Source organism: Lactuca serriola, chromosome 6 (assembly GCF_051521515.1).
Source record: "Lactuca serriola cultivar US96UC23 chromosome 6, Lser_US96UC23_V15, whole genome shotgun sequence".
Lineage (NCBI taxonomy): Eukaryota > Viridiplantae > Streptophyta > Magnoliopsida > Asterales > Asteraceae > Lactuca > Lactuca serriola.
The window spans coordinates 122,868,793-122,885,225 of record NC_136413.1 but is presented as its reverse complement, the minus strand read 5'-3'; the positions used below and the strand labels follow the sequence as shown (position 1 = coordinate 122,885,225).

The following is a 16,433-nucleotide window of genomic DNA, read 5'->3' as shown; positions in this document are numbered from 1 at the left end:
GCTTGCATTGAGTTTGAGGTAGTCAATACATACTCTCCACCCGTTTTGCACACGGGTAGGGACCATCATACCTTTGTTGTTCTCAACAACCGTGATTCTCGTGTTCTCTGGAACGACTTGCACCGGGCTCACCCACTTGCTATCCGATATTGGCTAGATCATCCCCGCATCAAGTAGATTCAAAATCTCTTTCTTCACAAGTTCCATCATTGGTGGGTTCAACCTTCTTTGTGCGTCCCGGCTTGGCTTGCATTCATCCTCCATCAAAATTTGTGCATACTAGTGGAGGGACTCAACCCTTTAATATCCGCAATCGTCCAACCCATGGCTTCTTTATGCTCCTTCAACACCTTGCTGAGTTGTTCGTTTTCAAATTCGGTTAAGTGAGTTGAAATGATAACTGGAAGGGTTTCATTATTTCCCAAGTAGGCATACTTCAAGTGTTGAGGTAAGACCTTCAATTCCAATTCGGGTGGTTGAACAAGGGATGGAGGCAATTTTGTATGAGTTGGGGGAAATTCAATTTGCTTGACATCTAATCTTGTGGATTTCTTCACCTCCATTTTATTTACCAACTTCTCAACTTCTGGATCAAAAGAATAAAGCTTTAATTGCTCGGCTAGCTTCCCACAATCAAATCCTTTGCTTAAGATCACCTCCAACATATCACCGTTAGATAACACAAACAATTCTTGAGTAATTGGCTCAACAACATCAACACAGTACAAAGATGAAACATCACTAGGATATCTCATGGCATCATAAATATTAAAACTTATTGTTTCAGCATCAAACTCCATTGTCAAACTTCCCGCATACACATCGATCTTCTTCCTAGCTGTCTTCAAAAACGGTCTCCCAAGTAAGATTAGAGCCGATTTAGAGGACACGTGCTCATATAGGTCAATCACATAGAAATCCGCCGGGAAGACCAATTGGTTCATTTGCACTAGGACATCTTCCAAAAAACCTCTAGGAAAGACACTTGATTTATCCGCAAGAGAGATTATGACACCGGTTTCACTTAAGGGTCCGACATTCAATGATTCATACACCGAATAGGGCATGACATTGATAGAGGCACCAAGATCAAGCATAGCACTACTAAAAGTGACATCTCCAATCTTGCAAGGGACCATGAACATTCCGGGATCTTTGCATTTGGGTGGATGTTTCCTTTGTAAAACCGCATATGCGTTTTCATTCATCCAAAATTTTCTCATTTCCCTTCAACTTCCTCTTGTTGGTACAAAGTTCTTTCAAGAACTTTGCAAATCTCGGGATTTGCTTGATTACATCAAGTAGAGGGATGTTTACTTCCACCTTTCGGAAGGTGTCTAAATATTCTTTCCCCTCTAGATTCTTCTTCGATGTTGCAAGTCGAGAAGGGAACAGTGGGTGAGTGGCTATTGGTGTCACTAGAGGGGTAGTCTTCTTTGGGGCTCCGACTTGTGCATCGTTCTTGACTATAGGTTCTTCAATGAGAATGATCTCTATTTCTTCCTCTTCTTCCCTTGGCTTCTTCTTCGAACTATTTTCTCCGGTTTGTTTTACACTTCTCAAGGTCACCACATTGACATTAGGGTTCTTTTCGGTTTGAGAAAGGAGTTTACCACATGATTCCAACTTGCTTCTGGATGTAATTATATCTCCCATTTGTGCTTCAAGGTTGGAGATACTAGTCCTTGTATCTTTTTATAATTGTTGGGTACTGGTGGCTACGGATTTGACAATGTCTTCTAGAGATATTCCGGAGCTACTTGCTTGAGATTGAGGAGGTTGTTGATGATGATGTGGAGGGTGTGGTTTGGGTTTATAGTGTGGTTGTTGATGTTGGTAATGAGGTTGCAGTGGTGGATAGGATGATCTAACCAATGCATTTTTAGGCAATGGTCTTGGGTTGTAGCTCATGTTGGGATTTGGCTTCCAACTTGAATTATATGCATTTTGGTAACCGGATGTTTTGTTGTGGTAGTTTTGGAACTCTCCCATGGCATTCACATGCTCCGCATCTTCTTGAAGGATGGGACACATATCCGTAGGATGACCCATTGTTGCATATATTTCACAAACCATCATTTGTGGAGTTTGTCCCATGGATAACTTTTGGACAACGGAGGTTAGATCTTTTATTTGAGACTCAATATTTCATGTTCCCACCTCATTGACTTTGTGTTGTGTGTCTCTCTTCATGTCTTGGCGCGGGCCAAAATGTTGAGAATTCGCGGCTATAGCGTTGAAAAGTTGTCTTGTTTGTCGTGGAGTTTTACTAAAGACATCACCACCACTTGAGGCATCAACTAGTCTTCTCTCCATTGGCAACAATCCCTCATAGAAGTGTTGAATGAGGAGTTGTTTCGGAAATTGGTGTTGTGGGCAACTATAGCACAAGTTATTGAACCTCTCCCAATAATCATGGAAAGTCTCATTTGGCCTTGGCAGATTCCACAAATCTCATTTCTAAGAATTGAGACTCTTGAAGCGGGATAGAACTTATCAAGGAAAGCTCTCGCCATGTCTGTCCATGAGTTGATCGACCCCGGTGGAAGATAGAATAACCAATCTTTTGCTCTATTGGCCAATGAAAAGAGGAATGCCCTTAGCTTGATTTGGCCATCGGTTGAACCTTGTGGCTTCATACTAATGCAAATGATGTGGAACATCTTCAAGTGCTTATGAGGGTCTTCATTCTCCAATTCATGAAAAGTTGGTAGGTGATGGACTAAACTTGACTTCAACTCCGAGCCTCCTTCCAAAACCGGGTAATTGATACCGGTTGGAGTTTGTGTAACATCGGTCTCCATCATTTGCCTCAAAGTTCTTTCGGGAACTTCTCCTCCGTCCGCCATTGCAATTGGTTCAATAATGGGTGGATTTTGTTGATAGGGTGGTGTTTCGGGAATTTCTTGGTGAGGGTCGGGACTAGAATCGAGTTCTATATCAGTTAATGAAGCGGTTTCAACCTCCGGATCCCCATGAGGATTAGAAGTTTGACCACGTTCAATTCGCTTTTCCTTCGTGAAATGCCTTGCTTCTTTTTCGATTTCTGGATTGTAAATCAAGTCACCTGTACGTTGAGATCTGGGCATAGAGAAACAAACTGATTAAAAACAAACCAATCCCCGACAACGCCGCCAAAAATATGGTGGTTGTCGAGGCCAACAAAAATAATAACCCTAAATTGGGGGTTTTGGTGTTTTGAAATACTTGAAACAAACTAGAATTAACTATGATTTAAAATGACAATTTCAACAAAAATAAGGGTTTGATGTAAAATCAATAAGGGAGAGATGGTTGACTTAAAGTTTCCTCACTTTGACTTTTGATGAACATATCATTAGAATCCAATGGTGCAATACTTTGATTTAAATCCTTAATTTGGCGATAGTAATCCAAGGAGCTTAAGATTACATAGACTTTTCTAAATTGTTGAAATGGCTATAGAAGCTCATAACAATTTCCTTAGTCAAAGTCACTAATTCCAAATAGCATGTAATTAGTGAAAGTCAACTAGCATTAAGAACCAAAAAGTCACCAAATCCAAGAGGAGTCAATTGCTTTCACTAACATGTTGGATAAAATGTTTTTATGATTTTGTGAACCAATAAGAACACAAAAATCATTTGTTGCATGCTAATTTGAGGATCCTTTACTTAATCAAGAAATTAGCCAACTAATCACCACAAACACATTTAAACTCATGAATAAGAACATACTAGTAGTGATAATATGATAAAACACAAAACATTTCTATAAAGATTTAAGAACAAGTTCATGGATTCTTCAACATTCAACAAAAGTTTAAAGGATTCAACAAAAAGTCAACCAAGATTAGTTTAGCCAAGCATGACTAAACTCAAAGAAGCAAAATTAGTTAAGATTGTACGAAATATTTGACAAGAATCAAGAGATGAAAAGAAGATATTCTTGAAGTGTTCTTGGCCTCCGAAAGTGCTCCAAACTCCAGAGAGAAAGTGTCAAACTCGGACCTCCAAGATAAGGCTGAAGAGGCACACCAAGCTTCCCAATATAGAGCTCTAAGTAAAATCCCGAAATTGCCCTTGTTAAGAATCCACGCGGGGCACGGGGAATCTTACGCGGGCCACATGATTGCGACGGGTTTTTGGGCTTCTTCAAGTCTTGGGCACCCACAGCTAATCCATTGGCCCAGTTCGAGTCTAATCATCTTGTAGCCCATTTTTCTTCAATATTTCTTCAATTTGAGCCCAATTCGTCTCTCCACATCACTCAAAACTTCTGAAAACGCCTAAACATCGATCTTACACACTCAAGAATTCTCCCGCGCCCTTTCAAATTTAAAGTTCAACACTTCTGCGCCTTCAAGCAATCGACAAGCCTACTCCCTGAATCACCTCCACAACCATCAATCACGAAATCCCCACTACTCTTCAAATCCAATCGCCTTCCAAAAGATCCCGCACACTCCCGTTCCTCTAGTTTGCTTAAAATCTACAATAATGCTCAACAAACTAGAAAGTACCCGAAATGGTCATAAAAATAACAAAAAGGAAAATATGCATGGAAATTAACTAAAATGCGAATGAAATGTGCTAAAAAAACTATAAAAATAAGTAAATAAAATGAAGCTATCACTCCGCATGACATTTTCATTCAAAATAAGGTCAATGTTTACCATTTAACCCCTCAACAGCAAATTCCATTATAATTTAAGTACTATATTTACCTAAAAACCCTCCACTTTGAGAATCTTTGCAAAACTAATCTAGGATTTACCTTTTTAACCCCTGATTCCATAAATCTTTACTATATAAATCCAGAATTTACATTTTATCACTTGCTTCCATAATTCCTTTCATATTGAGTCCTAATTGTTAGCAAGCAACCCATGTCTTCATTATTGCTTACAATTAAGTCTGAATTTTACACTTTAATCCCCTCCTTCTAAAATTATGGCAGTTTACTCCTCGAGACCAACACCTTGCTATATAATTATTAATTTTAGGGCTACTATACACTCATTAATTAATTTATTTATTTATTAATAAACAGGGTGTTACACAACCTAAAGTATATTAGAAACACATCTTACCATTATCACATAGAAATCTAAGTTTAAGTCTAGAAATCCTCATGATTCCTAGTTTGCTTTGTAACATCTCAAAAATTGATACCAAAAATTTTTCTTTAAATCATTACCAAAGCCGTATTCATAAAAACATATCATAAGTGATAACATAAATTCAGAGTATTAATTCCAAAACATATTTCATTATCAGAGTAAAACATCGCAGGCTGATTAACAATGGTGTGTGCCATGCGATCACCCCGAGCTCTTCCCTCCGCTACTAGAAGTACCTGAAGCCAAAACTGAAAACCGTAAGCATGAAGCTTAGTAAGTTCCCTAGCCTACCACATACCAAACACATAATCGCAAACCACAAGTATTGGGCCACGCTCTCTACCCCGGGCCTCGCCCGCCTGGCTTCGAGCCCCGCTCAGATACAGATCTGTTTCACTTAGGCCTCGCCTGTCACTGGCCCTTGCCTGCTAACGTATACTAACACATAACATATCACAACACATAAACTAAACAATACTATTGAATTCTGTTCTAAGGCCTCGCCTGTCTTGGGGCTCGCCCCTGTCTTGCTACTGATGAGTCATGGAACCCCATCCACGCTCCTACTAATAGTGAGACACGGGCCCGGCCCACACTCACTCTTTTCCTAACTTGGGCCTCGCCCCTACTCTGCTACTAATGAGATATGGAACCCCGTCCACACTCTGTTGTTGGTGAGATACGAGACCTCGCCCGTACTCGCCTCCCTACTAGGCTCATACCAGTATCACACAGACAACCAGTATACTCTATCATGCAAACCATTCCTGGGTACCCGCCCGCTATCAATAGACCTTGGTCTTAAATATCATACTAGCATATAGTGCCTAGGGCTAACCCCCGGGTCTTCCTACTCATAACTAAATGGACCGATATTGTAGCCCTAGACCCATTCCCACAAAGGAAACTCACCTGGTAGTGCTGAACTTGCTGGTAATCCCTCTGGCCGCTATCTGACAACTCTCTCTGAACTGCTGCCCCACTAGCTCCCCGAGCTACCAATATCAATATAACACTTAGTCTAACTGTCCTCTGAAAGTCAACTAAGTCAACTCTAGTCAAAGTCAAAGTCCTGGTTAAAGGCAACCTTCAAGGTCAACCCTACTCGCCGAGTCTGCCTACTGACTCGCCGAGTTCATACGCTCATAATCCTTTCATTCGCGACTCGACTCGCCGAGTCAGCCCCTGACTCGCCGAGTTTACCGATTTCTGAGTCCTATCCTATCCAACTCACTGAGTCCCCACTTAACTAACTGATCTGAGTCTTAACTCGAAGTGTTTGGGGTTTCGTGACATGACTCTCCGAGTCCAAGAACTGAGTCGCCGAGTCCAAGGAAATATTCAACAGACTCGTCGAGTTGTTCATCCAACTCGTTGAGTTCATCTCCGTCTTCATGCTACTCTCCGAGTCCACTCAAAGGACTCGCCGTGTCTATTCAGTCGTTCATATATTCAGAGGCTTTTGAGTCATGCCGTGTCTACTCTTCTAAAGCCTATTCCTCACGTAAAGTAGCAAACTTTACGTGTAGCTAAGGAGATCTAGGCACAAAACACTCAAAACTAGGGTTTATGGCAACCATGCTTCACCAACACACCAAAGACTGCTACTTTATGGTTCTCTAGGCCAAGAAACACCTAGATCTGAAGTAGCAACTTCAGATCTGGACTTATAACTCCAATTGGCTCTTAATCATGCCATAAAAGCCCCAAATCTCATATTAAAGGTAGAGATAGATGCAAAAGAGTGATGGTAACAACTTATTACCTTCAAATGCTCTGAAAAGTCCCACCAACTCTAGATCTACTTCCAAATCTTGAATCACCAAAGGTTTCTTTCTTCCTTCTAGCTTCAAAGCACCCAAAATGGCAAGTAAGCTTGAATGTGCAACAATGGAGGCTTAGGGCTTCGTATTCTGGATAAGAGAGGCTGTAAAGAAGCCTAAGGGAGAGAATGAGATGCTTAAATAGTGCACAAAGTCCCGGATTTAGGGTTTCCCTCTTTTGACCAGACTCGCAGAGTCCTCTTTGCCGACTCGCCGAGTCGGTTACTTAACCGATCCCATGGATCCCGCTCCGACTCGTCGAGTTCCTTCCTAGACTCGACGAGTTGACCCCTTTAACTTATGGTTTTCCTTTCTTTTCTCGGCCTTTCTGATTTCGGGTGTTACAACTCTCCGCCACTTAAACTAAACATCGTCCTCGAAGTTCGCTATGGCCAACTAACCTTTGATCTGTCTCCAACACTCTGTCTCGGAAACCTAACACCCGCTGGCTACCTCTGTTGGCCTTCCACCTGACCATTCTGACTATCATTAACCTTGTAGATAATATACTCGGGTTTACCCTAACCCTGACCATCCTGGAAACACCACTTACTCAATTGACAATCCTTCTGGTACTCCCCGAGTACTTATGTTGGGCATCCTAGGGGTTCGCCCCCTTTTTCCTTCTGCGTCTTCTGACCTCCCTAAGTCAACATTCAATAACCAACTACCTCCCTTAACTCTGTGAAGGACTTACCCTTCACCAAATCCATTACCTATGCTACTTCCAATGTGGTCATCACTGCCAGTACCCACTGGATACGTCTTAACACCACTGCCACTGACTGAAAATTTCTGTTTTCCCTTATCCACCTTCCGGACGAACCGAGACCACCCTGGTCCCTACTGATCTATCAATATCTAGAATACCAGCTCCCATTGGTCGCTTACCCCAACATAAAATCCTAGTCGCTCCCAGCGACTTCCAAAGAAACATAGGCTATCTAATACTGGCCCCTCTACTCTGCCACTCTGGCGCTACCAGCCCTGGGATCCTCGATCCTCTATCTTGACCCTAAGGTCCTTACCAGGTCCCACCTGTGCTATTAAAGGCCTCGCCCACGGTTCTCACTTGACTATACTATTAAGCAACCCTGCTCTCAGGTCCCACCTATACTGCTACTCACATACGGGCCAAACCCACAGGTCTCACCCAACTACACTACTGACCACCCTGCTCCTAGGTCTTACCTATATTGCTCCCAGCATACGGGCCTCGTCCACGGGTCTCACCCAGCTACATCCTGGAGCGGCCTCTCCCAAGGTCTCACCTCTCTAAGGCTATGCAGGCTAGCTCCATACTATTCTCTTCTACTACCCATCCCTGATTCCTACCTAGATCACTTGGAGATAAGGGCCTCCCCCCAACTCCGCTAACTACGAGATACGGGCCACCGCCCACACTCTGCTAACTAAGCTGCTACGGAATACTATGGCTTACCCGTAGTCTTACAACACCTTCCACCAATGACTGCTAGTGAATGCTACGGTTGGCCCGTAGTCTTACAACACTTTCCACCACTGACTGCTAGTGAATGCTACAGCTCCCTCGTAGTCTTACAACACTTTCCACCACTGAATGCTGCTGGGAAACGATGAGGCTCTCCCGCCGCTCTACGATGCTCTACTTGCTGCCTCAGCCACTGACTACTAACACGAAAGCATCCCATGCTATCTGTTCTCAAGATCCTCATTCCAACTCAATCGATTCCTACAGGCGATCCTCCAACCTGAACTCCCAACCACTTACTAACCATCACAATTACACGAACTAACTAATGGGGAGTTTCTCAAACTCCCAACCCTAAACTCCTCAGGCCATCAATCGCTGTGCCACTTCCTTTCCTTCTCAGAGGCCGTGTACTCATTCCGGATATACATGCTCTTATCCTTGTATGCTCGGAGGGTTCTCCCCCACTTTGATCCTGCCTACCCCAGTGCTCAATGCTTGAGAAGAATTCCTGATCTTTTCTGCTATACCGCCATCAATCTGTTGGAGAACCGAGCTTTCCACAACTAGAGATCTAACCATTCCATAACTCCATAACACCATCCTGAATCTAGCGGGACATTATTGAGTCCCATATAAACACGCTATATTTACTGCATCCAAAGTAACTTGCTTCAATATGGCACACCCCTAACTACCATTTTAATATCCAAGGTATGCAGATGACATATAACTAAGGCATAAGCGAGCCGCCCAATTCTAAAATACTCATACTAATAACGATGCAGAACCATAACCATATAATCATGAATAAGGAGAACAGAAACGAAAGTCGCATACCTGCAACGTCTGGCGCTGCTTACGTCTCCATGGTAGTCATCTGAAAAGCTCTGCCTCCTATCACAGGCGCCTCTACTCGGCCCTGACGGCCGTCTGTGATCCTCAAAGTTGCAGGAGCAGGTGCCATTAACCGTCCTGCTGAAAGCAAAATGGGACACTGGGCCTTCTTGTGGCCCCGCTATCTGCAGTGAAAACATATCAGATCTAATCCCTGTGTGGTGGTAGCAGTACAACCCCTGCTAAGATGACCAGTCCGGCAGCACTTGAAGCAACCCGAATCTCCAACACTACCACTTCTACACGCCCGCTCGTGCGTCCTGCCGTACCTCCTGTATCGGCCGCAGCCCTGGTAATCCGTCGGTCTCGAATCTGACCCCTTTGGCCTTTTGCCCGAACCTGTGACTACCTGAACCTCGTCCGACTTCCTCTTCTGGATCTGTTTCAAATCTATCTCCCTCTCTCGAGCCCGAGAAAGCATATCTTCCAGCATCTTACACCCGGTCCTGCTCACGAACTCCCTGATGTCAGACCTCAACATCTCATGATATCGGGCCTTCATCATCTCCTCATCCGCGACATACTGCGGTACCAGAAGAGCCCCGTCCCTGAATTTGGCGGTGATCTCCGCTACAGTCTCGGTGGTCTGTGTCAAATCCTGAAACTCCCATGCTGATTGCTGCACCTCAATAGTCGGTGAGAACTCAGCCCTGAACATGGCTGAAAAATCACTCCATGTCATCGCGTCCAACACGACATCATCCCCCAAATCATGACCAATCTCTTCCCACCAAACCCTCGCTCTGTCCTTCAGAAGACAGGAGGCGAGTCTGACCTTGTCACCCTCGGGACACCGGATCGTAAGAAAAGCATTGTCAACATCAGCCAACCACTTGCTGCTAGCAATGGGGTCCCTAGCCCCATGATAATCTGGCACTCCGCAATCTCTAAACTCTCAGAATGTCAAAGTACGAGCTCTCATCAACGCCATCATATTTGTACGGAAGGCTCCCAGCCTTTCATCCAAAATTTCTAGTATACCCTCCTTGACCGTGCCAAAGATTACAGGAGTCTGGTCTAGGATACTACGTGTAACCTCAGCAGATATCAACTACCTCATCCGCTCCTCGAGTTGCTCGGCTCCTGAACCTGAGCCTGATCCCTGTCCGGCGCCTGATCCGTCGGCTGGTCCCTCACGCAATGTCACCATGCTGAAAACATATCACCTTAACTATCAGAATACTCATCATTGTTGAGGGATTATACACACACACACACACTACAAGTTTCCCGGTCTCATCTCGGCCTTTCCCAAATCGAGTACGGATCCTCCGCTTTCAGTAGTATGGGCCCATACTACCTTCCACATCTATCCGTACTTTCCTCGAGAACTGCTTCGACTCCACCAGGTTCCTTTTTCTACTACTACTGCTCCAACACTATCTCATCTCAGGCTTATCATAGGGAAACCTCTGACTCCACCCAAACCAGTCCTCAGCTGCTGAAGGCCCATTTGTGATGCCAATTAGCCATCACCTGAATACCATCACATGTGACGAGGCTCAAATAATCTTTCGAGTAAAAGACTCGTCCCTACAATGGTTAGACTCAAACGAGAGCTGCGCAACAGGGCCAAATCCATCACTCAGAGATTATTCAACCCTGATCACATGTGACGTGACATATTCACCTAATGGCTAACTCCCATCACTCAGAATCCCACAATGCACAAATCAAGCAACATTCAGACAAGGGAAAATCTAACTATAACATCCTCAAGAAATCATACTCTCATAACAAGAATCTGTACTAGCATGCAATATAAGCTCATAGACTCATGAATAACCTAAACAGGCTATCCTACTACTGTCTAACCAGTACTATCATGCAGCTCAAAAGCATATATAACAGGCACATAAGGCATCCTCCCTAGATCCTTAGTCCTAATCTAGCATGCTGTTCCACTATTTGATAATCATAACGTAAACTTGTATGGGTATTTTGGGGTAGTTACTTGAGATTGGTTGATTGCATGCACCACACCTTTTTCTTTTATCAAAATTCTTTTCTCTCTGAATTCTTTTGCTTGTCTAAAACTGTTTTCTTTTCTCAAAACTCTTTTTTACAAAACTGTATTTTGAAAACTCTTATACCAATCCCTTAGTTTGAGATCAGACACACCCGAGAGTATGTCTAAATCCCTCAAGCCAAGGCTCTGATACCAACTTGTAACGTCCCAAAAATTGGTACCAAAACTTTTTCTTTAAATCATTACCAAAGCCATATTCATAAAAACATATCATAAGTCATAACATAAATTCAGAGTATTAATTCCAAAACATATTTCATTATCAGAGTAAAACATCCCAGGCTGACTAATCAATGGTGTGTGCCATGCGATCACCCCGAGCTCTTCCGTCCGCTAACGGAAGTACCTGAAGCCAAAATTGAAAACTGTAAGCACGAAGCTTAGTGAGTTCCCCAACCTACCACATACAAAACACATAATTGCAAACCGCAAGTACTGGGCCACGCCCTTTACCTCGGGCCTCGCCGGCTACAACAGGCCCCGCCTGGCTATGAGCCCCGCTCGGATACAGATCTGTTTCACTTAGGCCTCGCCTGTCACTGGGCCTCGCCCGCTAACGTATACTACACATAACATATCACAACACATAAGCTAAATAAAACTACTGAATCCTGTTCTAAGGTCTCGCATGTCTTGGGCCTCGCCCCTGTCCTGCTACTGATGAGTCATGGAACCCTGTCCACGCTCCTACTGATAGTGAGATACAGGCCCGACCCACACTAACTCTTTTCCTAACTTGGGCCTCGCCCCTGCTCTGCTACTAATGAGATATGGAACCTCGTCCACACTCTGCTGTTGGTGAGATACGAGACCACGCCCGTACTGGCCTCCCTACCAGGGTCATACCAGTATCACACAGACAACCAGTATACTCTATCATGTAAACCATTCCTGGGCAACTGCCCGCTATCATTGGTCCTTGGTCCCAAATATCATACTAGCATATAGTGCCTAGGGCTAACCCCCGGGTCTTCCTACTCATAACTACATGGGCCGATATTGTGGTCGTAGACCCATTCACACAGAGGGAAACTCACCTGGTACTGCTAAACTTGCTGGTAATCCCTCTGGCTGCTATCTGACAACTCTCTCTGAACTGTTGCCCCACTAGCTCCTCGAAAGTCAATAAAGTCCACTCTGGTCAAAGTCAAAGTCTTGGTCAAAGTCAACATTCCAGGTCAACCCTACTCGTCGAGTCTGCCTACTGACTCGCCGAGTTCAAACGCTCAGAATCCTTTCATTTGCAACTCGACTCGCCAAGTCAGCACCTGACTCGCCGAGTGTACCGATTTCCGAGTCCTGTCCTGTCCAACTCACTGAGTCCCCACTCAACTCACTGATCCGAGTCATAACTCGAAGGGTTTGGGGTTTTGCGACTTGACTCTCCGAGTCCAAGAACTGACTCGCCGAGTCCAAGGCAATCTTCAACAGAGTCGCCGAGTTGTTCATCCTACTCGTCGGGTTCATCTCCATCTTCATCCTACTCGCCGAGTCCACTCGAAGGACTCGCCGAGTCTATTTAGTCCTTCATATATTCAGAGGCTTTTGAGTCATGCAGGGACTCCAAACTGCAGATCCACTCTTCTAAAGCCTATTCCTCACGTAAAGTTTCAAACTTTACGTGTAGCTAAGGAGATCTAGGCACAAAACACTGAAAACTAGGGTTTTTGGAAACCATGCTTCACCAACACACCAAAGACTACTGCTTTATGGTTCTCTAGGCCAAGACACACCTAGATTTGAAGTAGCAACTTCAGATCTGGACTTCTAACTCCAATTCGCTCTTAATCATGCCATAAAATCCCCAAATCTCATATTAAAGGTAGATCTAGATGCAAAAGAGTGAATGTAACGACTTAATACCTTCAAATGCTCTGAAAAGTCCCACCAACTCTGGATCTACTGCCAAATCTTGAATCACCAAAGGTTAGTTTCTTCCTTCTAGCTTCAAAGCACCCAAAATGGCAAGAAAGTTTGAATGTGCAACAATGGTGGCTTTGGGTTTCGTATTCTGGATAAGAGAGGCTGTAAAGAAGCCTAAGGGAGAGAATGAGATTCTTAAATAGTGCACAAAGTCCCGAATTTAGGGTTTCCCTCTTCAGACCGGACTCGTCGAGTCCTCTTTGACGACTCGCCGAGTCGGTTACTTAACCGATCACCCGGATCCCGCTCCGACTCGTCGAGTTCCTCCCTGGACTCGACGAGTTGACCCCTTTAACTTATGGTTTTCCTTTCTTTTCTCGGCCTTTCTGATTTTGGGTGTTACACGCTTAAAGTAATGTAATGATACTAATGAGTAAAGAATTCAAGAAAGTAAAGATTTTAGAAAGGAAATGAACATGAAATGTAAATAAAATATGCTTAAGCTCTTAAATGTCTAGAAGATAGCAAGGTTACACGAGAACAAAACGTATTCAATGAAAAAGTGTTCCTCATTACCTATACTATAGTATTATCTATAGTGACCTCAACAGACACAAAAAGTATAGAGAGAATTTCACATAAAAAGATTTACAACTTATTTTCTCACTAAAATACATAGATACATCGAAGGTATGTAACCTTCAATATACACTATAGACACTACTTTAACACATAGGATCATAAGAATTTGACAACGAATACCTTCACAATATTTTTTTTTACACTCTACCCTTTTGTGAAGAGTATTCATGTCTTCAAATAGTTGGTAGTGGTTGAAATGCTTTCACTAGGTTCTTCCTTCTCCCGATATACCAACAAGAAATCTTCCTTATTTCCTACCTATCATCATCTAAGTTCTTCTTGCACTTCGATCAGGATGTTGGTCAAATTCATTATAGAATACATATCTTTCACGTCGGTACATAAGAAATGATTCCTCTATTTTCCCTTCACTTTCTTCCCTTGGAAGACAATGCCCAATAGTTTCATGATGATCTACCCATCATCTTACTATTCTAGATCTACACCATCAACTGTTAAATTTGGGTTCTTCCCAAGTTTGTTATGCGCTTTGAAAATCTCGAAGTTAGATAAGCCAAGATGTACAAGATAGCAATCTATGAAATAATTCACATATGCATACCCCAAAATATATTCCCCCCTTATCAGTCCTTTGCTTGTCACCCAATATTTTGATGAGATAATCCAAAGTGATTAGATCTTTTGAGTTCATTAGAGGGAAGTCAGCAATAGTGACATAACAAACACAGTGATCTGCTCGAATAACTTTGTATCCATAGTTCTGCAAATGTTTCTCAAACAATACATCCTTTGATATTGAAATCAGCTTCATTATCTTCTTGAAGGACCATATTTCTTCTTCCGTCTTCCCAAATATTGCATGAAACCTCATCTTAACAAACTTGAAGGATTCATGTTCATGAAAATTACCAGCAAGCTTAATCTATGAAAAAGTAAACATCATAGATTTTAAAGGATAGTCGAAATGTTGTAATGATGAATTTTCTATAAAATAGCTCTCCTTAGGAATTTTCTCAAAGGCATATACCTCTCCAAATGCTACGTACTAAGTAGTCTCGTAGTTCCAAGTCTTATTCATTTCACCATTATTCCTACCTTGAGGATCATTCTCCCTTTTCCTTTGTCTTTGTATTATTAGTAGGTTTGACTGTTAAAGACCTTCCTTCATTGATGGTTAAGATTTTCTTCGACTATATCTTAGATACATTAAATTCAACATTTGGAATCACAACTGAACTCGAAGTTATAATTGTTGAAATTGTTTGAACTTGTTTGGTAGGAATTGGAATTGTAGTAGTATGAGAGAAGACATTGTATACTACTTTTCCTTTATCTTCTCCTCCCACCTTCGATGGACCACCCTATCTCCCCCGTTACGAAACATGTGCAACGTGTGGATCATTTGTGGGAAGTCGAAGTAGCAAATCCAAGATTGGTACAAGTTAGGTTGTAAAGCATGCTTCTCTCGAATATATAACTTCGAAAATATGAAAAACAAACATCATATATGTCGAAGAAGCTTCAAAATTAGATATTTGTTCTTTAAACTTGTTGAGAGAAGATTCAATCCCTTAAAAGATCGCAGTATCTGAATCATTTTTCTTCTCCAAATAAGCTTTATACTCGATGTTGAAAGCACGAGCATATTTGAATAAGTAATGTTTTGCTGATAGAAAGCAATCTACATGCTTATGCAAACCAAAAAATAATTCATAGATTTTCTTTACATTAGTAGAAATAAGATCATTGCGACCTAGAATTTTTAACTCAATCAACATCTTGAAAGAGGATAAACTATTCTCAGGCAACTTATATCTTTCTTTTGCCACATCCTGAACCTCAGAAACATCAAACATGAATGAATTCAAGTTATTCTCAAGCCTTTCATGAATATTAGTCACAACACCCTCTACTATCCCCTTGATCTTTTTTCTTTAGATTTTAATAGCGAAACCACTTCTTCTTTGTTAACTGACGAAGTGTTATTGGTAGAAGAATCATTCAAAAACTACAAGATCATATTTATCATGATGTTAAATATTTTGTATAGTTTCCCATACATAAGGTCTTCATCTTCAATATTCTCCTCATTTAGATAGAATGTAAGAGCTCCAAAATGAAAACCTCCCTTATCTTCATTATCCATGTGTTGTGAATCGTATATTTCTTCATCAGTAGAAGGATCAGTGGATTGAGAAGAGAATAAAATAGTAATAGGTTGATGAAGGATCCCATCATATATTGGTGAATGTGTAAGAAGAGGTGTTGGGTTACTAACAATAGTGATCAAAGGTGAACTAGGTGGTGGAAGAGCTGTCAATGTATTAATAGAGGATTTCTCACCAATACTGACATTCGATTCCATATTAGGTGTGTGCGCAATGTTGTAGAGATTCATATTCTCCTCTGTATTTGGTTTGAAAGTAGAAACCTCTGGTGGAATGGTAGTTGTCGACTAAGGAACTGCTATCAAAGGTGTTTCAATGTTCGTGATATTTGTGTTCACATTAGTTGTGTTCACATGAATACCTGGATTGCATGTTTCTTCTGCAGGAAATACGACAATTGCAAGCTTTTTTTGTGAAGCATGTGGAGAATCCTTTAAATAGTTATCATTGACAAAGTAATCCTCATCATCGGCATTCGCTTCTAAAGGGTACTGTGAAA

General features: G+C 42.2%; 1 protein-coding gene across 1 annotated transcript; it reads right to left on the bottom strand.

Moving 5' to 3' along the window:
- Positions 1-263: 263 nt before the first annotated feature.
- Positions 264-1,139, bottom strand: LOC145060103 (uncharacterized). Its single transcript, XM_079007828.1, has one exon. It carries the CDS (start codon positions 1,137-1,139, stop codon positions 264-266), a length of 876 nt encoding a protein of 291 aa, XP_078863954.1.
- Positions 1,140-16,433: the final 15,294 nt, after the last annotated feature.

Bases quoted from the DNA above. Each gene is read 5' to 3' on its own strand.
- LOC145060103 (XM_079007828.1), bottom strand. From the start codon at position 1,139: ATGGTCCCTTGCAAGATTGGAGATGTCACTTTTAGTAGTGCTATGCTT.